At 45.9% G+C, this 27,500-nt stretch overlaps 2 protein-coding genes across 2 annotated transcripts in view; one reads left to right on the plus strand and one right to left on the minus strand.

Moving 5' to 3' along the window:
* Positions 1-4,153: 4,153 nt before the first annotated feature.
* Positions 4,154-8,133, minus strand: tmem167a (transmembrane protein 167A). The gene is made up of 4 exons (XM_080528519.1): positions 8,081-8,133; positions 7,359-7,468; positions 5,395-5,429; positions 4,154-5,173 (listed from the first exon to the last, which is right to left on the minus strand). The coding sequence occupies exons 1-4, from the start codon at positions 8,081-8,083 to the stop codon at positions 5,103-5,105; spliced, it is 219 nt and encodes a 72-aa protein (XP_080384645.1). The 5' UTR covers positions 8,084-8,133; the 3' UTR covers positions 4,154-5,102.
* Positions 8,134-8,177: 44 nt separating this feature from the next.
* The window catches only part of xrcc4 (X-ray repair complementing defective repair in Chinese hamster cells 4), a 22,051-nt gene continuing 2,728 nt past the window's right edge, over positions 8,178-27,500 (plus strand). Inside the window, exons 1-7 of the mRNA XM_080528017.1 lie at positions 8,178-8,314; positions 12,945-13,100; positions 13,478-13,671; positions 17,044-17,210; positions 18,269-18,403; positions 19,669-19,820; positions 23,250-23,379. Of these exons, the coding sequence (XP_080384143.1) occupies positions 12,959-13,100; positions 13,478-13,671; positions 17,044-17,210; positions 18,269-18,403; positions 19,669-19,820; positions 23,250-23,379 (920 nt within the window). The 5' untranslated portion in view covers positions 8,178-8,314; positions 12,945-12,958. The remainder of the gene's footprint in view (positions 8,315-12,944; positions 13,101-13,477; positions 13,672-17,043; positions 17,211-18,268; positions 18,404-19,668; positions 19,821-23,249; positions 23,380-27,500) is intronic.

Here is a 27,500-nt window from a genome sequence, read left to right on the forward strand (position 1 = left end):
GCATGCATTGGAGACAGCTTGAAGCTCTTTTCCAGCCTCATCTTTCTCTGGCTCTCAGTGTCCCTATCATCAAACAGCCAGGTTGGTTCAGAGCCAGCCAATCAGAGCCAGCGTAGAGTCCTGGAGGAGACCCCCAACAGGCCCAGTGCTGCTGGGTTTCATAGGGGCTCATACATTCTCAGTGTGGAGGAGTGAAACGACGGCCCACAGGGACCAGGGCCTGAGCCAGGCAAGAGCACACTGCCAGCCAGTGAGCTCTCATCGTCCTGATGTTGATTACGCAACTCACCCAAACGTTTCATCCACAGGGGGTTTTGTGTGTAAGGGGTCCATAACAAAAGCACAGAGGGTCCATTCACTGTCAAATCTCCTGGTTTCAATTTAAGAGAAGCAGAGATGGGGGGGGGGGCAGGGGGGGCGGGGCGGGGGGGGGGGTGTCCCTCTGTCACTGACATTGTCTTTCTCTGTCACTCTGTTGCCCATGTTTATGTGAACCAACCGATGCACATGTTAGGGGTTATTTTCCTAGCCTTGATCAAATGGATAAGCTTTCAGAATGGCTGAGTAACCTATAATCAACTACATTACATTACATTTTTGACAATTACCAGACGCTTTTATCCCAAGCGACTTACAACAAGTATTTGTCTAAAATAAGTGAATCATCTATCAGACATCGTGGAAGGAAAGATCTATGCTACGACCAGGTGCCATTGGCAGTCAAAATGCTAGAGGAAGGAAGGATTACTTTCTGATTAACAGTAGAGGAACTGTACAGAGGGATAGTGGGGGATGAAGAGGGGTAGTGGGGTGTGAAGAGGACAGTCCAGTTAGTTTCCAACCACAACAACTACATCAGGTGTATTCGACATACACAAATATCCCTGTCAAGAAAGCACTGACAGCTACTACCCAAAATAAATACATACATGGAGTACATACATACATACATACATACATACATACAGATATACTGAGATACAGACATACATACATACCAGGGGAGGCTGGTGGAGGTGGAAATCAGAGGACAGGCTCATTGTAATGCATGAAACGGAATGCATGAAACCAGACTTCCCTGATACATACATACATACATACAGTACGTACAAACATATATAAATACAGTAAATAAATCCCTATTGTACAGTAGAGTTGGTAGCTTTTTTCTGCAGGGAGACATGTGTAACCATGTTGCTTTAGCTGAACTGAGGGCAGAGTTATCCCATGCTCTTTCAATCCCTGAGAAACTAGGTCAGTCTTAATGAACTTCACCATTTAACTTTATGGACTTTGTTTTAACTGGCCCCCGTGTGTGAGAGAAGAGGATCAAGAGAGACCGGGGTGAGGATGAGAGTGGAGAGGGACAGAGATAGAGGGTTATAGGGCTCTCCATTTTTGCTGACCGTTCCAAACTTCACAGGACCCTTTTGAGGAAATCATCTTGACCTAACGTAGATGGGCCGTTATACTGCAGTAGTCTTGGGTGAACATTGTGAAAGCATTACCAAGTGTTCAGGGAGTGTAAGCTTTAGGGGGGTGTCAGCTAGTGTTAGCTAACAGGACTGCTGGGGAAGAGAAGGCCTCAGGCTGCTCCAGACCCCAGCAGAGAAAAAAAACAGGTTGATTATGGGACACATAGACACTGAGTGCTGCTAACAGAAACTTGCTGTGAAGATAAAATACATTGGCTTCTCCTGTTCCTGTTTAAGAGTCGGTCAGGTTTCATAGAGTTTCCCACTAAATTGTTTTGGAAATGGAACCAGGGGTGCTGCAGTTAGGCTCGTTTCCAGACTTTGTTGCCTCAAGCCATGAGGTGCTCTTCTTGTTAAACCCTTCAGATGAGGCCGCAAGAGCACTGTCATGAGCCTAATCTAATATCAGGATGTTTATGTATGAGTGGGACGAGGAAAATGATTCTTTCCTCCTGTCTTTCTGTCTGTCCACCGTACACAGAGTGAGTTTCACACTAAGAGAAGCGCTTAACTATGGTGTTGCAGTAGTGTTGTGCTACTCCTGGCTCTATAGTTAATAAGGTTGGCCTGGTAACCAATACTATTGGATACCAGGGTATTTTGCCAGGAAGGTAAGAAGGTATGATCTGGATATTGCCCAACCCTAATAGTTAGTGATTCCAGCACTGCGCCTGGATCACTGCTAGTCTCCGTTGGGTCACATAAACAGCACATATCAGGGTCTGGCGAGAGGTGCTGTTACTGAAGCTGTTTCTAGCATTACTTCCTGAGAAGTTATGATGTTAGTCTAGGTTACAGAGCTTACGCAAGATTTCACACTCACCACAAATCTCTCTTTACAGATCTTTGTCTTTGTGCCGTGTGTGTGTGAGTGAGTGTGTGTGTGTGTGTGTGTGTGTGTGTGTGTGTGTGTGTGTGTGCGTGCGTGTGCGTGTGTGTGTCATGAGGCTTTCTCAGGACTTAAGTTACCAGCTTTAGTGTGCCAAAAGCTGACTCCAATGCTGTCATTGAGAGAGGCCATCACTCTAATGGGGAATGGGGATAAACACACACTTAATTCACTAACAAGCACACACTCACACACCGCTGGCACTAGCACTAGTACCATCAGTGCCCATCACTCTAAAACGAAACAGTGGGTCTGAACCCACTGGACAAACAAGATCATTAATGCCACCAGAATTTATCCTTCATTTATCCTCAGAGCATACTTGTGGCCTTGGCTCGGTTCTGTCCTGGTTCTGTTCTGGCTCTCTCCGCCTCAATAGCATGGTCCTGTTGTTCTTGATCTTAGTCCTGAGCTGTTCCCCTAACTCTGGAATGGATACGTGTTTCATCACCGGCAAGCAGGGAATATTCCAGGGAATCTTCCATGGAATACTATGAAACATCAATATTATCCTTGATTTTAACTATGTGGAAAAGTACATATAAGTCAGTCCTCATCATCCAGAGTGTAAATATCCATATACTGTAGTCAAGGTCTAAACCTTGTTGAACCATTTTCTCATCCCTAAACATTTTTGGGCCAGTTATTTTGGCTGAAAGCAATAGGGTGGATACATTGGACACAGCTCAATCGAGAATATACAGATCAGATCAGATAAGTGATTATAGTGATCAGATAAGTGAAGCTGTTGACCCCGTGTAAAGACTTGAGAAGAAGACCTGACCTAACGTTGACGGATCATTCTAACAGGAAATGCTCATTACCTACAAGCTGGAAGCCATTACTGCAGGAGTTACGTGTGTGTGTGTGTAGCTATTAGGTAGAGAGTTTAGGGTTTAGGAGGAGAGACAGAGGAAGAATCCCCTAAGCAGAGAAGATGAAAGTGAAGTGTTTCCTTTGGTGACTGAGCAGAGAGGAGGAGATCAGCCTCCCAGAGGCCCTGTTAGATTTACAGTAATAAGGTTGTTCTGTCTGTTCAGGCCCTCTGGCCATGCTCTGGGTTGCTGGGAAAGATGGTTTTGTTTATCTGATGCGTCACCAGAGGATGCTAAAGGCTTTAGGTGGGTTACAAGGCAGACATGGTTTGGAACAACCGCTGTGTGGCACTCTGACTAGAGGTCACATTCTCAATCAAACACAGGTGGGACCTTTCTTTATTGACCAAATCAATGTGACCTAATTCACATAAATGACTCTGAAGATCTGGGAGGATTGGATAGCCATAAGCAATATACAGTAGTGTCATCTTATAATTGGCTGGTTGGCCATGCTACTGTGGATCAACAGGAGTGGCGAGGGGCTGGATTCGATTTGCAATCCAGCAGAGGAGAGCGACAGGAGATAATCCTCCTCCAGTGTCTGTGTTTGGATTAAGAAAAAGGGCATAAATTCCCTCGATTCCCATTTGGCTCATGGGAGTCTCATTTGAAATCTGCCAATTCTAATAAATGACCCAGGCCCTGGAGACAGTTCATTTGTTGACCTACTCTATCGCCAGTCCCTCTGAGGTCTACAAGGATGAACTACTATCTCTGCTTGTAAATGAATTCATTATTCTATCCAAGCTACTGCCTTGGCTTAAGGTGATGCTCCAGTATGTGTGTGTGTTTGTGGCCATTATAATTGTGGTTTGGCTTATTACTCGGCATCTTAAAACTGTTTTAGAGATTTCCCCACTGCTGTATTCAGAGGCAACAAGTCAAACACACATAAATCTCATTCAGCTGGTCTTTAATGACACGTTTAAAAGTTATTGAAACCACTGCACTTAAAACTTAGTGTCTTTCACAATGCAGGGCCAATGACTGGCAACCTCTTTTTTAAGGAAAATACAGAAACATTTCCGAATATTTGGGATAATCATCTTTGTCAAATATATCCTGGACATACTGCCTGGGCTGAACCCACTCAATTGTACATCAACAATGAACAGAGTCTCAAAGCAAGGCACAGCTGGGACACTGTACAATAGTATCACCCAGAGTCATTTATATACAGAAATACACGATACTGACAACTAATCAAATACTGCTCTCCGACTTCTACTCATCTGCAGTGCAGTCCATCATCTCCACATGGACTTACTTAAGACCACACTGCTGTGGGAAACATGGCAATGCCTACAGACATACTACAAAGGACGACAACAATAACAACAACAAAAACAACAACAGTCATTGTTTGTAGAAGGGTCCAGGAGGCCAAATGGACTGATTGAGCCTCCAGGGGAGATGGATATTAGGTCCAGAAGCAGGCAGAGAGCTGGGGCCGTGTGTGTTCTGCTCCAGTGGGGTGTCTTCGGCACACCGTCAGCACCTCCAACTCCCAACTTTACACAGGCTGACTCAGCATAAGGAGGTGTCCTGTGTTGGGTCTCCCAAGAGTTGCGTTGCTGATGCTCCTGGATAACCCAATCCTAAAACCAACCCCTAGCCTCCACCCCACCACTCCACACCTCCTGTAGATCTGAGAGCATTGGATTGGTATAAGCAATCTAGGTTTACCTAGTCCATCAGAGGGGCACAGTGGGCCTATTACCACATTTCTAACTCCTATCCAATTCTTTCAGATCTACATGAAGCATCTCACGGTGGGGGTTAGGGGGTACGTTTGGGATCAGGAAGATGACTCCGTCACATTCTGCACTAGGAATCAAACAGTCCTTTGAAGGCGGGCCGCTAGTCCGAGAATAGGATGGTGACGGCCATGACGGCACAGCACACCGCCACATACGGGCTTTTCCTCTCCCCTACGGCATCAGAGAACACAGGACAGAGGTGTGAACACATGACACTCTGATTGGACATTTCAACAATCCTGTCAGATCAGTGACAACCAATACAAATTAACCATGTCCAATGTTTTCATTACCCCCCCCAGAACAAAACACATCACACCGACACCAATACATGGAACAACGATTGTCGATGTCTATAAATAAATAAATACAAATAATCATAAGTAGCTTACCTATTCTGGCACATTTCCAGAAGATACCGAATAAGCTGAAAAATAAAAGAAGCATAAGCTGTTAAATAAATCATCAATATGTTTTGACAAAAACATGCAGAAGAAGACTAGAGAGAGAGAGAAGGGTGAGAGAAAAGAAAAATTAATAGAGAGAGGTCAGTGGGGAACCTGGACATTCAGGGGGGGAGCAGCCAACACAGCACACACACCAGAGGGTCCAGATCAGTTCATTACCCACCCATGACTGAATGGTGCAGGAAGATGATGCTAGAGGCAACCAATTAGCTCATTAGCCTTCATCTGAACTGGTCGGCGGAAATTAGGCCTGTGTGTGTGTGTGTGTGTGTGTGTGTGTGTGTATCCTCTGTCTATCAGATGGGGACGATTAGGGGGATAAGACAGTTAATTTCACTTCCTTCCCTTAGCAGAGGGAGAGAGGAGGTGGCTACTGCAAGCTGTAAATACAGGGCTACTTTTGACGAGAGCCACTTTCTGCAGCCAGAGAATGCCTGCAATGCCCCAAGATTAGGGGCTCAGGGAACAGTGAGCAACTAAGACAGGCTAGGAAGTGGCCTCTCTGAGACAGAGACACAGAAAGCCTGAAGTGGCCTTGAGTGACCAAGACAGCTGACAGCTGACACTGACTTATGGTGTTTGAAAACACAACTACTCAACAATAAGCATGCATTGTCTATACACAATATATAAACAGAACGATACACACTCACGCATACGCACATGTACACACACACACACAACCTACAGAACCATACACACACACACCACACACACACACTACTAATTACACCTGCTATTTTCAAAATGATAAATGTCACTTGATTGTAATGTGTGTGTCGAAAAACATTTAATGTGGATCAAAGTAAAGAGACTCTCATCCATCTTGTTGAATATCGACTCCATGACGATAATGCCTCACTCTCTAGTCTGTCTGTTTGTCTGTCTGTCTCAACCAACACTACTATTCTTCTCCTCTAAACACTACTATTCTTCGATCAGTTAGTCTCTGTCTAAAGACTCAGGGGTTAGAGGTTAGAGTGTGGCCCTGTAGGCAGCACTGTATAAGCTCTCCTCTGGGAGTCTACCTACTTTACAACCAGAGAGACAGCTATTAGAGAGACCAAAAAAAAGAACATCTTTCAACAGTCTCATTTCCCGCTTCCCTTGACAAACAGAAGAGTGCCCTGTCGAGACACACACACACACACACACACACACACACACACACACACACACACACACACACACACACACACCTCCTAAGAGGTACAGGGATTAAATATAATCTATTCATTGAAGGTCCGTATCTCTACCATCAAACTGACCCAGTGGTTCTTATAAACAATGGGTATCAGTCAGCAATTGGTGGGTAACTGACTATATTTCGCTCAGAGCAACTTTATACCCCACTGGGTCTCTCTAGCCTAAAATCTAACTGGGAAGTCCTCTGGCTTCTAAACAAATCAACACACACACGCACAAACATAAACACACAGGCCTCCATTGTCCAGGGCCGTGGGGGGGCTCTGTGTGTGTGTGTGTGTGTGTGTGTGTGTGTGTGTGTGTGTGTGTGTGTCTAACACCAGCACTTAAATGCCCTGGCAGCGTCAGGGTAATTTGTCTTGGAGAGAGTGTCTGTTTGCAGAACTCAGATCATGGGCTCTCAGTAATCCTTTCATTTCCCTCACTCAAACATGTGGCACACAGCTTGTTGCCTTTGCCTCACTTAGACAAAAAGGAATGAAAACAGTTGGGAAACGTTTTTTCTTTTCTTTTTCTTTCTGGTGATAGCATCCCTCCACCGAGAACAATGTACAACTGTGTATGCTACAGTAGCACCGCAGAGCAGGCTATGTTACTTCAGAGTCTAATCTCACACCACATTCACTACATGGTGCACTGCTTGACACCAAAGTGTTATTGCTTCATGTTAAGTGAGAGCATACCCGGTCTTGTTCTTGTCGAGCAGACTTGGGAACATCGCACGCAGGTAGGCACAGGTACAGATGAGCAGCAGAATCACCGTCAGCAGACTCTGGAAGTTGAAAATGGCCGACTGAGAAGAGAAGAGGAAACAGATACATTACATTGGCTAAAACATAGGGGTCAGTTCTGTCATAAATGTACAGGTTGGTGAAGGCAAAAATATGTAGGCTATTGGAGGGGTTTAAGTTTTATAATCAGGTTGCCACGTTAGGCATATAGGCTTCAGTGATGCCCATGAGCTAGATAGTTAAACACCACACCTGTCCTGACAAAAACAAGTGTTCTATAAAACTCTGACCATGGCATTACCTGTGGACACTTTCTGGTTAAGATAAACAAAACATTTAGACAATGAATGAATGCAGTCAGAGCTGCAGAGATGCAGAACTGTATTGTCGGACATGGATCCAGATGGCAATAGATGCCTTAAATGAAACCATATACTTTAGGTATTTGTATTCCATCCCATTTATGGCATTCATTCATTCATTGCATGGCTATTAGCTAAGTTACCTAGCTGGCTAGCTAGCTAACAACAACTTGTAGCTGGGTTGACAAGCGCACACGATGAGCAGTAACAGCTTCGTGAAGATGACTTGTTCGACACTATGGTTGTTTAGTGAATACATCTGGCTAGACTAAAAGCTGATACCGAAAACTTATCTTTAAATAAACAACTCACCATTTCGAAGCGAGCCTAGTGTTGTTGGCTTGGCTTGCCACCTCACACTTCCGTCACTACAGTCGCCCAATAATGACGTGTACAGAGCAAGGAACCACAACAGCGGAGGAGTAACCAGCGGTGCCGGTGACTGGCCAAACAATAATGTTCCACCGGTTATACATTTGTAAATGCTCCATTTAAGCCCACGCACGAATACCGGAAGAAATTATTTAAAAAACAGACCCTTTTGAGGTAAGATGAGGACTGTATGCATCGTATGCATGATGATGGCCATGTGCTGTCGCTCTGGTCAAGCTCTGACTGTTTACAAACAACGTTACGTAGCTATCTGGATGTAAAGCAAGGCAGTGGTGACTGGTGAGTTCTGTGAGGTTTATCCTGTGGTCTATAATGGCTGAATGCCGTAATGAATTCCTTGTCATGCAGGTAACTGTAGCCACATTGATACTGTCACTGTGTGTGAGTGTGAGTGTGTGAGTGTGTGAGTGTGTGTGTGTGTGTGTGTGTGTGTGTGTGTGTGTGTGTGAGTGTGTGTGTGTGTGTGTGTGTGTGTGTGTGTGTGTGTGTGTGTGTGTGAGAGTGTGTGTGTGTGTGTGTGTGTGTGTGTGTGTGTGTGTGAGTGTGAGTGTGAGTGTGAGTGTGAGTGTGAGTGTGAGTGTGTGTGAGTGAGTGAGTGAGAAAGGGAGAGCCTATGCTCTCTCCCTGTCCTACCCGCAGCCCATGTGTCTGTCATTATTGGTCTGTATGGCAGATGGCACAAACCATAACACAGGTGGTGCAGGTGTTACTGGGGACTAATGAATGGCTTTTCTTGGTTCGGATGGGTGGGTTGGACAACACTTAGAGCGTGCATGTTCATCACAGTCTATGGATGGTCGACCACCACTTGATCCACATGTCTGTGACATCAAAGTTATTGTATTGCGCTCTGTGGTTGTGGTGGTGGAGGAAGAATGAGGTTTTGCCCATAGACTACCGATCTAAGCCAGGTAATATTTGCACGGGCGGGGCAAGCTGATCGCAAGCTGAGCTAATAGAACCTCTACCCAGGATGGTGGAGACATCGATTCTGGAGGTGAGAAGAGAGAGAATGTGATAGAGCAGGTGTTAAGGTGAGGTAACCCTACTACTAGGCCTGTGTCTGAGCTGGTGTAACTGTAGGGCACTGCGTTGTGAGGCATGCTACTGTGTGACTGGTCATTAGTATAACTGTAGGTAACTGATGTGTGTTCAAATGTCTTCCCTCTCTCAGCTCTGTACTTATAGGAAATAAGAGGTTACAGTGCTTTACCACGATGGGCAACTAGAATCTCTGTGATCATCACTTACCAAGTACAGCCTTAGTATGAGGATAGGCGGATTCCCCCTTTCTAACTAACCCTAATGTTGAGCAATGCTGTAAAGTAGGCCTATGTTTTACATAACAAGGCTATATATGGCAGACTGAGACTGACATTACGATTCTACGCTTGTAACATAATGCATGTTGTGTTCAGCAACATACAGAATCCATGGTTGTATGGGCTCTCTATGGTTGTATGGGCTCTGTAGCTACTTAGTTAGACCCCTCTGTATTTCCCTAGGGCCGCTGGTGGCTAGCTGGCTTTCATAAGTCCAGTGGGGTCCTGCTGATGGTTCACAGATCCGCTACCCCACCACTGTACGGCTCCTTCATTCCCTCCACTCCACTGTCATCATTGTGTTTGTCCCCCCCCCCCCCCCTGCAAACACCATGCATCACATTAGTGGCTCTTACTGTAGCCACCCCAGATCTCCCAGCACTGTCAGCCTGGGGGGGTGAATTAGCCTAGATACAGTGGGGGAAATAAGTAGCTATTCATCACACAAACAATGTTTTCATTCAATATTTCTATCGCAGCTATTCACATGAAATGTAGACCAGATATTATTATTAACTCAATAAAACTACACAGCAAAAATAAATTGTATTCCAATCCATAAAAAAAAGCTATGTGCAATAAAATGGAATGACAAGAAAAAAGTATTGAACACAGTAAGAAAAAGCACTAAACCAAATGGCACTAATGAGTTCTCCTACCTGTGCTAACTAGAATCAGCTCAGCTGGGTTAGTTAGTGCATGTTGGTGGGTAAGTACTTCCACTCTTTGAAAAAGGGTTTTCCACTTCTGAATGCAAGTAAACAAATCAGTTGTCACCAAGCTTTCCTGCAAGATACCCCTCATGATGGGTAGAAGCAAAAAGCTCTCCCAAGTCCTTCACACTGTTGAGCAGCATAGTTGGCACTGGTTACCGACGGATTTCACCTACAGTGAAGTTCTGAGGTGGAAGCATCATGGTATGGGGCTGTTTTTCTTCACATGGTACTGGTGGCATCCACATTATCGAAGGGAAGATGAATGGAGCCATGTACTGGGAAATTCTTGAAGAATCTGTTGCCATCCACGAGGATGATGAGGATGAGCTTCCAGCAGGACAACGATCCAAAACATACTGCAGACTCTCAATTGGTTTAAGAGGAAGAAAATAAAGGTGTTGGACAGGCCTAGTCAATCACCAGACTTAAATCCAGTAGAACATGTGTGGAAGGAACTGAAGATCAAGATTCACCAGTGGTGAATACAGGAAGCGTCTTGAAGCTGTCATTAGAAACAAGGGCTTCTCCACCAAGTATTAAATACATTTCAGTTAGTGTTCAATACTTCTTTCCTGTGTCATTCCCCTTTCAAGTAATTGCACATCACTTTTTTATTTCTTTCTTTAGCTGTGTAATTAATTTTATTGAGTTAGCTAATACCAATCTCTGGTCTATTTCATGTGAATAGCTGCAATGGAAATTAAAACATTGTTGATGTGTTAACTTATTTTCCCCACTGTATAGTCTTTGTCACTGCTACTGTTGCTGGTGCCGAGGCGTAGCCATCATGTAAACCAAACAACTGTATTGTCTAAACAAGGACACGTGAAAGAGCAGGCTCGTTGTTCTTGTGTTTGTGAAGTTTCAATGTGTCTGTGTGGTGCTCGTTTGCTGACATGTCCAAGTCCAGAGGAGGCAGCAGCGTGTTTCACAGTTTGGCTGGTGTCAGATGGAGCTCCCACACAGCAGTCTGTCCAGGTTGCCAGGAAAATATAAGAATGTCTCAAGTGCAATGGCAGGCCTGTACTGTCGTCGTTGTTTTTTTTTCTTCTGTTTTGTGGGGCAGTCCCACTCTTATATTTTTCACTGTAATTTATAAAGATAGTGAAGAAAGACAGGAAAGTAAGGAGGAGAGGGTATAACAAAAGACTGAAGCATGGGGGTGGAAATGTCATGTTTGGGGCTGCTTTGCTGCAGCAGCGCCTGGCCAGCTCACCATCACAGAATCCACTATCAATTCTTTATTGTCTCAGAGGGCGCTTGAGGACAATGTGAGACCATCCGTCCAAGAATTGAAGCTGAAGCGGATGTGGACCATGCAACATGACAAAACATTCCATTAAATCCACCAAGGAATGGCAAAGAAAAGTAATAAATGGAGTTCTTGAATGGCAAAAATGGAAAGTCAAAGCCCGGATCTTAATACTACTCAGATGCTGTGGGGTGATTTAAAACGGGCTGTGCATGCAAGACAATGTCACACAGCTGAAAGAATTCTGCATGGTGGAGTGAGAAAAACCTTCCAGTCGATGTCAGAGACTGGTAGACAGTTATAGGAAACGTCTAATTTATGTTATTTCAGCCAAAGGGGGCAATACCAGCTATGAGTGTCCTAACTTCTTCCTCAGTAGGAATTAGCTTCTTTGTTAATTTTTTGTTAAATAGGCTACATGATAACAACGTTACATTTTCATTGTTTTTGGTTAAATTATATCACCGTTATCTATCTATAGATATTGTTTGAAAAAAGACCAAATATTGATATGTCCATATTTCTTAAAACACATTTCACATGACTGTATGTGTGCACTGTAGGCCAGTGTACCACTGGACCACCCCGGCCACGCTCCACCGAACTTAATGATCACACTGTGGAACCTGACAGTTATCTCTCTGATCTATACCAATGACTTGCAATTTGACATTTAACCATTCACATGTGACAGCAGCTGGTGAAACCGAGAACAAGCTTCTGATGGACTGTTCAAACTTTTATTCTGAAAAATATGAACAGATTTCAACGTTGTTGAAAATCAATGACACACTCGCTAGTCAAGCCAAAATATTGCAATGGATTCAGTGAGTAATCCCCACTACTACCTAGTTAGTGTAGAGTAGTGGCGATTACTCACCAAATCCATTGCATTGCAATGTTTTGGCTTGACTAGCGAGGGTGTCAACGGAAGCAATTTACCATGAGAGGAAGGGGGTTGTGGACTCATATACCACTGGTACAGGGTTGTGGCACGAGGCGAAGCCGACTGCTGGAAAACCCTGTACAGTGGTAAATGAGTCCACAACCCCCACCCTCGAATGGTAAATAGCTTTTCTACAACAGCCACCACATAATATAAAAAATAAATACACAGTTGTAACATTAATTTCATGTATTTACAATCATTAATAGTTTCAGAATACATATATCCTTCCGCCACAGAATATAGTCCCATAAACAAGATGAACCATTGCATTGTAGGTCAGCACAGGTGTTCCTAATCAGATTGATTGGGAGGCGCATTGATACTGGAAATGCGGTCTGAACAGTGGGTTGTTGAGATATTTACCACCCACTGTTGCTAGCCAATCAGAATCCAGTATCCAAACATGCTGTTGTAGAAATTGTTGTAGAAAGCTGGCTGTCACATATTGCCATGAAGTGTAGAGGTGGATGAGGTGTTTAGAGAGGTAGGGTGTGTGGGATGGAGTAGGCCTAATTTCTGAGATGAGTGTTTTCTGTATTTGCAGGTGTTTGTGTTGTGATGCATGTGACTGTGCGGGAGGTGCGCATCTCCTCAGAGCCTGAACATTTCTACTTCCTGCGTGTGGAGTGGACAGGTCGGGATTTAGGCTCTGGCTTCCTGTTAATGTTGACTGATGGACAGGATGCCTGGAGAGGAGAAGGTAAACACACACACTCACACACACATGGACATACACTCTCTCTCTCACACACACACACCACCCATAAGCTAAAGACATACATTACAGACACACACTCCCTGTCTCCTGCTGTGTGATAGAAAGGCCGCTTGGAAAGGAGAGGGTTAATGCACATCTGACCACTACATACACCTCACCATTATACACACACACACACACACACACACACACACACAAACACACACCTGTCTGTGATGGATAGTGTACCAAGAGCGGAGACGATGGCACTTCTCACTGACCTCAACCTGTTTGACAATCTCACCTGCGTCCCTGGTTAATCCCCCTCCCATCTGACCTTGCACCAACTTCCTTGCACCCTTCCGTCTCTCTGTCCATAGTGAGTGAGGATGCTGTGTGCAGTGAGGCTGGGGAACTGGAGATGCAGAGGGAAAAGTATGTCCAGGACCTACAACAAGCTCTGACCGGGTCAGGACCCTCCAATACAGAATACAGCTTCACCCTGACGCCCCGTAGGCCCGGCCCAGGCTCCAACGTAACCCTTGCCTTTGAGAAGGTGCAGAAGGACATCTCGGTAAGTGGCGCCCCCCAGCTGGCTCGGGGGGGAAAGACACACACTCAAACAGATTTACGCCTAGCTATCGTCACTCATGTGGGGGTCAGGGGCTTGACTCACTGCCTCTGATCTGGCAGAAGGAGTGGTGTTGTTGCATTTGTAACTCTAGACATGCCTTCCCATAGCTGTTGTATTGGTGATGTCATCTATGGGATTAGTGTCTTGTCACTGACTCAATAGATTAGTTCCTGTAGAAATAAACATGTCTGAGGTCAGCAGTGTGATTGGACACATTTCATTGTGTCCCCTGATAGCTCTATTGGATCACATCACCATGAGCCTGCCCTGCGTGTTTATCTACAGAGCGAAAGAGAGGTGGTTCTGTACATGCCTGTTTAAGGTTTGCTGCTCGTGAATAGAGTCTGAAGCTCGAGACAGAACAGCAGCATTTCAACCAGCATGTTCCTCGTCATCAGGTTTGCTCCTTCCCAGGTTTAACGTCAGGGTCTCTGAGGAATATCTTCAACCGTGCTTTGATATTCTCATATTATTAATAGAGCACAATCACTATGGTAGTAAACATCACAAAACAGCTCGGTGACTGAAGCAATTGTGCCCACGTGCGCGCCTGCACACACCGGACAAAACACGTCTGCTTTGTTGCCATGGTAATAATGACAGAATGGAAATCGGAGCGCATGTCTTACAGAGAAAAGGGAAATGAATAGATTTCACTGTTTAAGAAATGAAAGTTTTGAAGAGCGATTTCACAAGTGCACTATGATGCATCCACACGGAGGAAAATGTGCACTCTGGATTATCTTGCTCAACAGTAAAAAAAAAAAAAAAGGGAAATGTATTAGTCATAGAGAATCATAGAGTTACTACCCTTCTGTCTAGAGTAAAATAAGGGCGTAACATGATACAGGGAGCATGCTGAATGTAGGTGCATTGTAACACAAATGCTATGAACCAGGACTAAAATGCAAGAATATTTTTTGTACAAACATGATCGCCACAAGGGGACTGTGAACGGTGCCAAAGAAAATAACTTAAAAGAAAGAAGGTCCTAGCTACCTAACCACACAATATCTACTAAAAACTCATGGGGGGCACCATTCCTAGCCTAATGTTTATAATAAAGATGCGGCTACGTGATGCAAAGTATCCCCTCGTCCCTGCGCATTAAAAACCAAACACTATACCATGTATAGTAAAAACCAAAACAAGAAACAGCCATCAATGCAAGTGGCTTGGCTAAATCACTTTCAACAATAGACACCAAACAAAACCCAACAGACGACAATGATTCCCGAACAGAGGAGAGGAGGGGCTTTAAATAGACGGGCGGATGGTTGATTGGTCCGGAACAGGTGCGTGAATGATGATGGATGAGAATGACAGGCCAATTGTGGACGGACACCTGTATTGAGCAAGAGTGAGAGGTGGAGACATAGACGGGAACACAAAACACATGAGAGAGTATCCAGACGCGTACAAGACGAGGGACGTAACAGATATATTACTCACAAGAGAGAGGGTTCCCAGTTGTATGACTGGTCATTCACTCCTAATAGCATCTCTGAAGCAACACCATACAGCAGGAAACATGGAGACACTTAGGACTGTATCGGTTGCTGTTGTTTACATACACAAAGAAGGAGATGTGATTTATGGTTTACTCTAAATGAATGCCACATTTAGGTTTGTTCCCACTTAGCTTATCGCCTTGATCATACCAATGAAACACATGTATTTCACAATAAAACAGTTGTATTATGATAGCCAATAACATGACTGAAGGCCACAATTGTCCACTAGTATTTCAATGCTTTGATATTGCACAACCCCTCATTTGATTTTCCTTTCGAATGAACAATTCTACTATTCATATAGTTTGTTTCTTAATACAGTATTGTTGCTCTCTCCTCTTTTACCCCCCCCCCCCCTCTCTCTCTCTCTCTCTCTACCCCCCCAACCCGCTTTCGCCCTGTGAGGTTGACTTTGAACAGTCTAATGTCTCTCAGGCCTCGATGAGTGTGAACCACAGCGTGTGTGGCTTTGTGTAGCACCACAGGACTAAACCACTCCGGGATACCACAGATCTTCCCTCCTGAGGCGCCTGCCTTGACAATGATCACCTACAGAATCGGCATATGGACCCATTTACACCAGGGCTGGGGAGAAGTTAATGTTTTTCAGCACTATAGCACTAGTGTAGTGGGAGTATGAAAAAGAGTACAAGTGAGAGAGTCAAAAGAGATCATAGTTGCCAACTTAATTTACAATAGGTGAGGTAGCTCCTCAAATACCTTGTATAGTCAATCACTTAATCACTGAGTCAGAGAGAGAGAGCGAGAGAGAGAGAGACTGAAACAGTAGCATCTCTATGACGACTTCTGGAACTTCTGCCCGAATCAACATTTCCTAGCCAACTCAGTGGGGATCAATCACCACACCAGTCAATAGTGTTTGGGCCAAATAGTTATCGGCCAACTGTTACCGGCCAGTCAAGTGACTGCCCAAGTCTTATCCGGCCAACTAGTGTAATTGAAAGCTTTATGTTGGCTTATTGGCTGAGTAATAAATGACCAGACTAGTTTTAGACTAGAGGGATGGAAGTGGTGTTTCCATGTTTAATAGTATTTTAGGCTGATGTTTAGTCTGGGGTTATTTTCTTAATGTTACTCAGAGGGAATGAAGTAATGGAGAAGTCAGTAAGGCTGGCACTGGCAGTAGGGCTGTGTGCTCCAGTCATGTCCACCAGCACATTCTCACTGTTGGTCAAACTCATTAGTCTTATCAGAGCCTGTCCAGTCTTTCCAGTGACAACACACACACGCGCACACACACACACACACACACACACACACACACACACACACACACAGCCCTGCGTTCCTTCCTTCTCAGAGTCATCTATTTGTGGAGCTGGTAGCATGGGAGGTCAGAGGTCACAGTGCCAGTCCTGTCTGTTATCTGAGTGTGGAGACATCTCTCCAGGTGTTAGAGACAGCAGGGTCCCCGTGGGGGGGAAGTGGAAGGGAGTGGGAGGAAGTTGGGGAATGTTGGTATCTAAAAACATACATTTGGCATCTATGACATCCCATTTTATCATTTTAAGACCATACTGAAACCTTTATGCCCCGACAATAGGGACAACAATCATCGCACTGGCAATCTACTGTACCAACAGTCGATCTGAATGTCAAACCAATGTTGTTGCAGCAGTCAAGCAAGACAACTGTTCTAAAGTTGGGAAAGATGGTCAAAGGCAGCCATTTAAACTCTCCCTATCTCTCTCTCTCTCTCTCTCTCTCTCTCTCTCTCTCTCTCTCTCTCTCTCTCTCTCTCTCTCTCTCTCTCTCTCTTCCTCTCCCTCTTCCACAGTTCAGGCTGAGTTCTGTGTTGTTGTGTGCTGTTTCGGAGCCAGTGGAGGAGGTAAAAGCATTACTGAGTCACGGCCTAGAACGTGGAACTATCTTAGAGAACCGCAACCGAAGTCTACAGGAGGAGAACCAGAGACTCAGAGAAGAGCAGCAACACATCACTGAACAGTAAGAAAGCACACACACACACAACTGAAAGATCTTGCACGCAAGCAAACACACCAGAGACAAGTGTCCCATGGGCTGCGTCAAAAGCATTAACACATTGACCATCCCATGACCTCATATTTGTTTTGGTTTTTTATACTATTGTGTTTTTCTTGTAAAGAAGCTCTGTTTGTTTGTGAGTTTCTTGTACCTAAAGCGAAAATGTTCATAAATAAAAAGTAAAAAAATAAAATAAAAAATAACACACACACACACACACACACCAAGTAGAGCACAATCACTATGGTAGTAAACACCACCAAACTCAGAGACAGACTGAAAGAACTGTGCATTCAGGTCACACACACACACACAAACATACACACACACACACACACACACACACACACACACACACACACACACACTCTCACACCAGTGCAGACCCCTTTCCACTCAATCCATTACCAAAAGCCTGTTTCCTCTCTCTGAGCCATTACTCTATCCTCATAACTCTACAGGGAGGGGCTGCCAGCCCGCCACTGCACATCACTTAGACCTTTGAGTTGATGTCATACCAACCAGAGAGTGTGTGTTTGTGTGTGTGTGTGTGTGTGTGTGTGTGTGTCTGTGTCTGGAACACACCCAGCGTGCTGAAAGGAGGCCTCACTGACGCACACACCACATAGCTCAACACAGAGGCAAAGATCAATCACACACACACACACACACACACACACACACACACACACACACACACACACACACACACACACACACACACACACACAATAAGGGAATCCCTCCCAAGTAATTTTTGAGGGCAGCTCCCATCACCTTGAATGAGTCCATGTGTTTCTAATCAGTCCCTCTACTGTAGCTTCACTTCCCTGATTGAGACTGATTTAGAATAGAGAGGCATTGTGTTTCTGTGGAGGGAGCTTTGTCTAGGTTCCCTGGCAACAACAGCCTTGCAGGAGGGAAGAAAGCGTCAGAGCTGGAGTATTAGATTATTGCTTATATTATCCTTCTATAATGTGTGTGTGTGCATGTGTGTGTGCGTGCGTGTGCGTGTGTAGGCTGGAGCGCTATGCTGGCGGTAAAGAGGCTCTGGAGGAAGAGTTGTACTCTCGTTTCGTCCTGGTGCTCAACGAGAAGAAAGCCAAGATCCGCAGTCTCCAGGAGAGCATCACACGCCTAGACCAGGAGACCAGGTATCCACCCCAGACACCGTACAACCCTCTGTTTGTCCCCAGAGAGGGAGAGAGGGAGGTCAGCCACCAGCACAAACACACTCCCTGCAGCTATTCATCTCCACCAAACCCTTCCACAGTACGTGACCCAGCAGAAGCCATATTGAGGACAGACCATGGTGTTTCAGTTGGGACCATTACAGTATTTCCTATTGAGGAGCTAGCCTAGCCTAGCCTAGCAGGCCTGCATTACCTGGCTGGCTCGGCTCAGCTGTGATCCACAGAGTATACTAATGACCTAATGAGCATCACATACTGTATATATACACATCCTGCAGGCCCTGCAGTCTAAATTGATTTGTAGTAGGCCAATATTAGGGGTCAGTGTAATTGTATTCGGCTTTGTAATTGCATTAAGTCATTAAAATGTATTTTTTTTAAATACACCCTGCCATTTTCCATTTGCCTCCCTCTCATCCCGTGACTGCTATTCTTCCTCACGTCATTGCTGCAAACCACAATGTGTTCTCAATCAACTCACCTGGTCAAATATGGGATAGTAACAATAATCCCCAACTGGCTGTTTGCAGTAACTTTGCAGAACACAAATACACAAAAAGTATTTATGAATGAATGGTCTTTATTGTCATTGCTATAGTACAGGTACCAAACAACGACATTTGGGAGGGGTGGCTCCCCTGGTGCTAGGAAAGAAAAAAAAAACTAAAAAAACAAGAAGGGAAAGGAGCTGGTTTACATAAATAAAGGCTATGTACACTATCCACTATACTATACTGTACAGATAAAACGACTAGGGTTGTCATATTGCACATAGTGTTATTGCACATAGTGTTATTGCACATTCTTTACTCTGACCTTGGTTGACCCCTGCCTAGGTTTCACCGGAAGACCACTCATATCCTTCTGTGAATATGGGGAAGTCGTTGCCCAATCATTGCCCAATAGCTTTTGACGTCCATCCCATCCCATCCGCTGTGGTAATCTTGTGATATCCATAGGTGATATTGTTATTGTGTGATGGAGTGTGTGTGTGTGTGTGTGTGTGTGTGTGTGTGTGTGTGTGTGTAAAGCCTGTGGCCGGATCTAAAACAGTCTTTCCTTGATTCCTTGTGTCCTCTATCCTTGCCTCACCCCCTCGGAACGTGTCCTCTGATGTGTTCTGAGAAGCAGGTGAGGAGATAGGACGTGAGGACGCCAGAGGTCAAGGAAAAACGTTTGAGATTGGGCCTGTGTGTGTGTGTGTCTCTCTGGTCTCTCCCCTCTAGGGGGACAGCAGGAGAGAGACGTGGGGAGGCTGTAGGAGAGAACAGAGCGTCAGACGAGGAGGAGGAGGATGCTGCCTACGGAGCCAGTACGGATGAAGAGCAGGAGGAAGAGCAGGCAGGTCCTGCATCTAAAGCTACAGCCCCCGCCCAGGGTAATGATCATAGATTACAACCCCCCTTTAACCCCCCCCCCCCCCCATACGCTTATGACTCCAGAGCCAGAGGGGAAGTTGAGCAACAGCAAAGCTACGCATTCCCTCCCTGTGTGTGTGTGTGTGTGTGTGTGTGTGTGTGTGTGTGTGTGTGTGTGTGTGTGTGAGGGTTGGTGCGAGGGAATGTGTAGCTTTCCTGTTGCGTGTGTGTGTGTGTGTGTGTGTGTGTGTGTGTGTGTGTGTAGCTTTGCTGTTGCTCAATTTCCCCCACCAGCTCTGGAGTCATATCCGCCCGTGTGAAACTACAGCCAGCATCCCACTCCTCTGTGTCCCATCTGTCAAACGCAGGCTGTACTACCCTGCTGGGAGGAAGGGGGGCTGTAGGAATGATAACGGTCCCCCTATTCGGTTGTTATGTCCTGACGTGTTTCCAGGTCCAAAGTTGGCTGAGGCGCTGTCTTCGAAATGCCTCAGTAATAATAATAATTCATTATATTTATATATAGCGCTTTTCCGAGGCTCAAAGACGCTGACAAATATGGGAAAAACGGGAAAGTGCTGTGTCCCTTATTGTATGAATAGATCTGAATCTAAAAAACGATTGAACTGTCATTCTACCGCTGTAGTACACTGGTATTATGGTGCAGGGAATTTCTGGTTTGGACCGTCACGTTTGACGTCAGACTTAACAACCGAATCACCCCAGAATGCTCCTCTGTGTCCAGTATGTTAGCTTGTCAAACAGTTTAATCCTCATCTAATCTACAGTAGGGGTGTAACGGATCACCTAACTCACGGATCGGATCGTGTCACGGATTTTGAGTCACGGATCGGATCATTTTTCGGATCAACACAAAACATATATATTTTTTAATAAAAACAAAATTTTCCTTGAATTCTGTAAAAACACCACTTTTAATGTGTGAAACAAAAAAACAACATTCAAGATGTCAAAACTGATATATATATCACATATATATAACATCTATATATAACAACATATATATATAACAACATATATATAACATCACTGCTGCAAAGTAACAGAGTACTTTTTTTGTGTGTTTACACAATCACCCAGGCTGCTTAGCGGGTGATATGACGTGATATAATTGGGACAGAGATGAGTGAATGAATGTTGTTGTCAACTCAGTACACATGCAGAGAGTGAGAATAAAGCGCACATGATTGTTTTTCTACCGGTTACATTTGAATGAATGAATGGTCTTTATTGTCATTGCTACAGTACAGGTACCAAACAACGAAATTTAGGAGGGGTGGCTCCCCTGGTGTTAGGAAAGAAAAAAAAAAAAGTTTTTTTTTTTTTGCTATTGATCCGCGGTACACATGCGTTCCGAACCGTGGAGGGCGATCCGAACGGATCACGGATTATCCGTGATCCGTTACACCCCTAATCTACAGTGTGTGTGTGTGTGTGTGTGTGTGTGTGTGTGTGTGTGTGCATCCGTGCGGTCACTTTTGATCATGATGGTCATCTCTCCTCATGTCATGGTGAAAATCGTTCTGTATTCCATGTGAGGTCAACCTCAAGGTATGACCGGTCTGTCGGGACTTTTTGGTTGTCATGGAGATGTATGTATGTGTGTGTGTGTGTGTGTATGCATTGTGACTCTTGGGATTCCGTCGGTGGTCGGTTTTATTATTTCCCAGGCAACACTGATGACGACATCATGGGGTGATTATGGAATCCATGAGTGTGGGGTCTCTCTGACCCGACATCTGAAAACACCTCTGAGCACAAGCAGAGAGGGCTGGAGGAGGGGGAGGCCCAGCTGATGATTGCTTTGGAAGTTCACCTTGCCCTCTGACGGACTAGCTGGAATCCATATTGCTTATGCCTATCCAACCCTTTCAGATCTCCACACAGTGTCCTAGAGTGTTGGGCCTATTCGGGATTCTGCTTTTTGGATTCACAGTGGCTCGTTCACTCCCAGCCCTCCGATCAGACGGACATTGTCTGACCCTCTGCCCCATACAGAGGGTTCTTTAGCTGGGATAGGCTAGTAAGTACGAGCTCCCTCTCTCCGCCTGTCTGCCCAGGTTTAGTGTGCCGTGGCTGGGCGAGGTTGGTGGGAGGGTACCCCTGGGGTGGGTGTATTGGGGTCGGGGCCTCTCTCTTTACCCCAGCTGCGTGCTGTGATTGATGGGCAAAAACTTGCAGGTTCCTGTGTTGTTTTTGTTGCCACGACAATGAGTCAGATGATTGGTGTGTTGCCAGTCAGGACATGGGGGAGGGGGATGGGGAAAGGGCAAAGTGATTATGTTTTCACTTATATCGAGTGTGGATGGGTGGGTGGGATTAGTTGGGGGGGTGGCTTGGTGTGTGTGTGTGTGTGGGTGTGTGTGGGTGTGTGTGGTGTGTGTATAACACACTTGACAAGTTTATTAGCTCTGTCAGTCTGGTTGTGTCTTGGCAGCTAGCCCAAGGCCCAGCTGTGTCACTTGTACGTTGTTAACCGTTGACTGTGGTTCATAGTGACCTGGATGTGTGTGTTTGTGTGTGTGCGCGAGTGTGCGCACGCGCTCATGCTTGTGTGTGTGTGAGTCTCAAAAACTCTTGTCTCCTTCCTTAGCCTTGTTATGGTTGTACCAGCCTGTTTAGACAATGTGATGAATGAGGCCATTCAGTTTAACAGACTATTTTTACAGACTGCTTTGACATACGTCATCTGCTACACTGTGAATGTGACTGTGGGGAGCTGTAGTCACTAATGTGACGGAACTGGATAGGTGAAAGCCAATACCTGGTGTACACACAACCTATTGCTTTCACCTATCGATTGAGACAGGGGATCATAGGAGGCCAGCAGGGGAGGTCAGGACATTTCAGACTATTGGGACGCACACCACATGTTCTCCTCTCCTTCTCCCTCCACCCTCCCTCCATCTGGATACTTCCCTCTCCCCCCATCCATCAGACGTGCTGAAAAGAGGATGGAGATACACCTGCTCCTCTCTTTGTAGCATGTGTCGGTTCTGCTATGCCCCTCTTTAAGGACGGAGGGAGGGAGGGAGGGAGGGAAGGAAGGAGGGAGGGAGGGAGGAAGGGGGTGAATTAGAGACGTGAAGACAGGAGAGGTACACAAGCCCTCCCCGGACTGACCGGAGGGGGACAGAAGTGTCCACCAGATGTGGTTGGGGGGCAGCTTCGAGCTCTGTTCCATGTGTGGTTTAAAACGGCAGAGGAATGACTCGTAGCCAAGTCTTGCTCAGAAACACACTCCACTCATGGTACAGTAGCTGCGGCACTCTTTTAAGAAAGGTGCGCGTGTCCCCTCTCAACGTCAATGGGTTCCCATGGACCTGTTCTTGTAACTGGTGTGTCCACCTGGTATTTTCATGTAGGTTCACAGACCTGTAGGGAGGGGGGATCCGATTGACTCCGGTGTGTTCTCCTTCTCCCCTCAGAAACGCCTCGCCACAGCCCGATGGACGACATCACCGACGTGGCGCCTTGCCGTAAGCGCCGCTTCCGTCACCTAAGGCCGCCCGACCCGGTCTCCAAGAAACCAACCCCGGAGACGTCGCAGAGGAAGAGGTACGGTCTGGACATTAAGGTCCCCATAACGTCCTCTGGCGCTCTGTCCATGTTACAATCTTCACTGGTCTGTGTCAGACTACGAGCCCTGCTCTTGTCTTTACAGTAGTGAGTATTCTCTCCCCTTGCAACGTAAAAGCAGGCCGTACTTAGTTTTTTGTTTTTACTACTGGTTTAAGAGGCACCTCTCCTCATTATTTGGCTCACTAAAGTATAAAAATGTCTGCTGTTTAGTTTCTCCACCCACTTCTCGCCTCAGATGTGTTTACTAGCTCTGCAACATCGCCGTCGACGTTAAAGGTCATTAGCCAATCCCCAAGTTAGTCCTTTTAAGTGCGGTTGGAACAGCAACACTTGGAACCAGAAATAGCAACCACGCATGAGAAATATACACCACTGTCATAGAACGATCAGTCTCTTCATACAGGCTCCCTCTCCTGCGGTGTCTTGAATCAGAGCTTATTCTTTCTAAGCTCTCATACCCTGGGTATTAGTGAACGGGAAAATCAAACGTCATAAATGTTCCCTTTCAGGGATCTACTTTGTGTGGGGTAATAGCCCCGCCCCCCCATCCCATATACACCGTCGTAGGTGTTTACCCTCGGAGCGTACAGAGGAGCAGTGAAATGAGACTGGATGTGTCGTCCAAATAGCCACGTAGTTGGCTCTATAGACAAATGACGTCAGACATGGATCATCTCATTTACATAGTAGCTGTCGTAAACCATACAATGACCACTGGTCCACTTTGGCCACAACACAACGGTGACGGCATGTATACAAACAGAAGAAAGGTGTGTGTGTGTGTGTGTGTGTGTGTGTGTGTGTGTGTGTGTGTGCGTGTGCGTGCGTGTATGTGTGCGTACGCACGCGTGTGTAAATGTGACAGAACCTCTCATCCTCTTTTGGTCCAGGAGTGTGTGTGCTTGCGTCTGTATGTGAATGTGACAGAACCTCTTTCCCTCGTTTTGACCAGGAGTCACACATGACAGACAGAGAAAACATTCCATCATCAGCCTAGCAGTAAATGTTTATTGCCAGCGCTATGGCTTTTGGCTAACAAACTGAGTTAAGTCACTCATGGACTGACCAGACATTTGGAATAGGGCTTTTAGGACTTTAGAAAAGACGCTCCAAACTCTTTGTATAGAGGGGAACTTCAAATAGCATGACTTAGTGAAACAAACAAGTTGATGCTTCACAATGCTACTGGTTTGTCTGCTTCTACCAACTCATCACTGTAGCGCTCTGTGGCTGTGTTTGTTTGTAGAGAGGAGAGGAAAGGAGAGGGAGGCACAGTATCCTTGAAGAGGCTCCAGAAGCCTCTATGTTCCTCAGGCTTGGCTTTTCATCAATAACTCATCTTGTCATCACACATTTAACTGTGAGGTCTAATCATGGTTGACTTAATGTCACAGATCTGGCTGTGGCTGCTGAGAGGGGTGACAAAAGCAAAACGCTGTCACTGCCTCACTGTCCTGAGAAGAGGAGGCGAAGGGAGGGGAGGGAGGAGAGAGGAGAAAAGGAGACGGGACAGGGAGGGGAGGGGAGGGGAGGGGAAGGAAGAAGAGGAGGAGGAGATGACAGGACAGGATAGAAGAAGTGAAAGGAGGAGAGAAGAGCATGGCTGAATAGAAAAGAGGAGACGAGAGAACAGTGTTTGCATTGGAGTTGGTTCTCCCCATGTTCCAGTGGCCCACTCCTGGCCCTTTAGCTCAGAGTTTCCACTCTCCTGTTCCCCTACAATAGGACAACCAGAGATACAGACACAGCTGCTCCACCTTAAGGGAATATCATATTCACCATTTTCATTTTATTGGTAGTTAAAGGCCACTGCTGCCCTGCAGGATCTTTGCCTTTATGATGCTGCTGTTGGGCTTGTGTTGTGAACCGAACTGCCCCAGGGCTTCGCACGCACGCACGCACGCACGCACGCAGGACAGATACACACATCATCTTCTTTAGGTAAACACTCACACACACTCACACACACTCAAACCTACACACCTGCTTACACGATCGTAGTCCAGCTGGTTATGAGAGGGCTGGTAAACTGGCCGCAGGAGAAATGCCTCTCTCACCCACGTCACGTCTTTACGTGAACACAGAGCTCCACGCTGTGTGGTGATGACCATGTTTCATTAGTGTGTGAGTGAGTGTGTGTGTGTGTGTGTGTGTGTGTGTGTGTGTGTGTGTGTGTGTGTGTGTGTGTGTGGGAACCATTAGAATGGTATGGCAGTACACACCTGGGGGCCATCTACTCACCAGCATAGCTGTTTACCCTTTTTATCATACCTAGAGCTATATTACAATTATATTCTCCTACTGTTGTTTGTGTTAAAGCACATGGTGGTCATATGGTCTTGTGCCGTTTTTAATAGAAAGAAGTGTTTTGTGGATAAGATCATCATTCTGGGGAAGGCTGAAGGCACTCTTTTAGTGAAGAAAAGCAGCACAAATGTCCAAACGAATCCGTATCTGTGGAGCCAGACATATTGAGCTGCGACCCAAAGCACCACAATACCGGGCCGTCTCTGCGCCAGCCGCTGTCCTGTGCCAGCCCTTTTCACACTTCGAAGCACGCAGATGGCCATTTCGATGTCAACTCTCTCTTCTTTTTTTTTTTTTTTTTTTAGATATATAACACCACACATCTTTTCTTCAACAGTGGGTGAATATCTCTTCCATAGCTTTCTCAGTGTGCCAATGGCACAGAGCGATGCCACCCACAGATGGCGAACACTGGGAGCCGTCCACAGCTGCTCCAAGTGGGTAGTGCTGCCCATTACCAGCTCCAACTAGAAACAGAAACGAGTTTTCTCAGCAGCTGCAGGCGATTGTTCACTCCAGTGGCACGTCCTGGGACCATGCTCCCTCAGAGCTGGCCTACCTACACGTCTCTGGAGCTCTGGAACAGAGGCTTTGTGTGCTCCGAGAGAGGAAGAGGAGGAGGGGTAGGAGGGGTATTTGGACAGTCCTCAGTAATGTTTTTATCTTTACCCCTGACCCCATTGTACCTCTCCTATCTCTCTCACTGCACTGCACTGTATAAATTGTAAATTGTAAATATGTTCTTGTCTTGTCTTGTGGTTATGTGTGTTCATGTCCATGTAATAGTCATGTACAATGTGTGTATGTTTTTTGACACTGCTGTTTGAGCTGTACCGACAACAAATTCCACCGACCTAGGTCGTGTGGTCATTAAACTATTCATTCATTCATTCACTCTCTCTCTCTCCCTCTCTGTCCTCACAGATTCGCCCCAAAGAGAGTTAAGAGACGAGGAAGCAGTCAGAGGAGGGAGAGCGGCGGAAAAAGAAAGAGAGTGAAGGAGAAAGAGGGAGAGAAAGAAAGTTCAGAGACTTCAACGAAGCCAAGACAAAGGGAAGACACAGAGTGAACGAGAGTGGATAGATGGAGAGAGAGAGAGAGAGAGAGAGAGAGAGAGGGAAAGAAAGAGTTTTTGGTTGTTCTGGCTGGTTTTGTGTTATTCTCTGTCTCTCTCATTGGGTGATTTTCCCATGACAGACTCAAGATGGCCACCGGTTTTGATTGAAGGGTAGCAGTGCCAGTAATACACATGTACACACCACACACACGCACACAAACTCTAGTGGCACACACGCAAATACACATACTGTACACACTCACAGACCTGGCTCTGCTCGAACTCTGCAAACCATCTGCACATCGCTCTCAGCCTCGGCAGAGATAATCACTACAAGACCTGGTTCTGACTGTGTGTGTGTGTGTGTGTGTGTGTGTGTGTGTGTGTGTGTGTGTGTGTGTGTGTGCGTGCGCGCGCGTCCGTCCCTCTGTCCGTCCGTCTGTGCGTGGTGCTGGTTTGCGTAGGTTTGTAAACAGGACTTAAATGTGTTAAATGTTGGCCTGCACATTTGTGTCCTTCTAACCTGCTCCGTGTGGTCCTCAGAGACAGTCAGATCTGTGTTTACATCTGTAGACCGATGGCTCTCTGCTGGGCCGGGGCACCAGGAACTAATACCCTGCGGGACCAAGCCTGGGGTGGGGTGGGGGTGCTGGTGACAGCCAGAGGAAAACGAGGAGGGAGGTATGTTTAGAAAGAGTGAGAGAGAGTGTGAAAGGCAGCCATGATCAGTCAA

This window comes from Nansenia antarctica, assembly GCF_963989245.1.
Source record: "Nansenia antarctica genome assembly, chromosome: 4".
NCBI lineage: Eukaryota > Metazoa > Chordata > Actinopteri > Argentiniformes > Microstomatidae > Nansenia > Nansenia antarctica.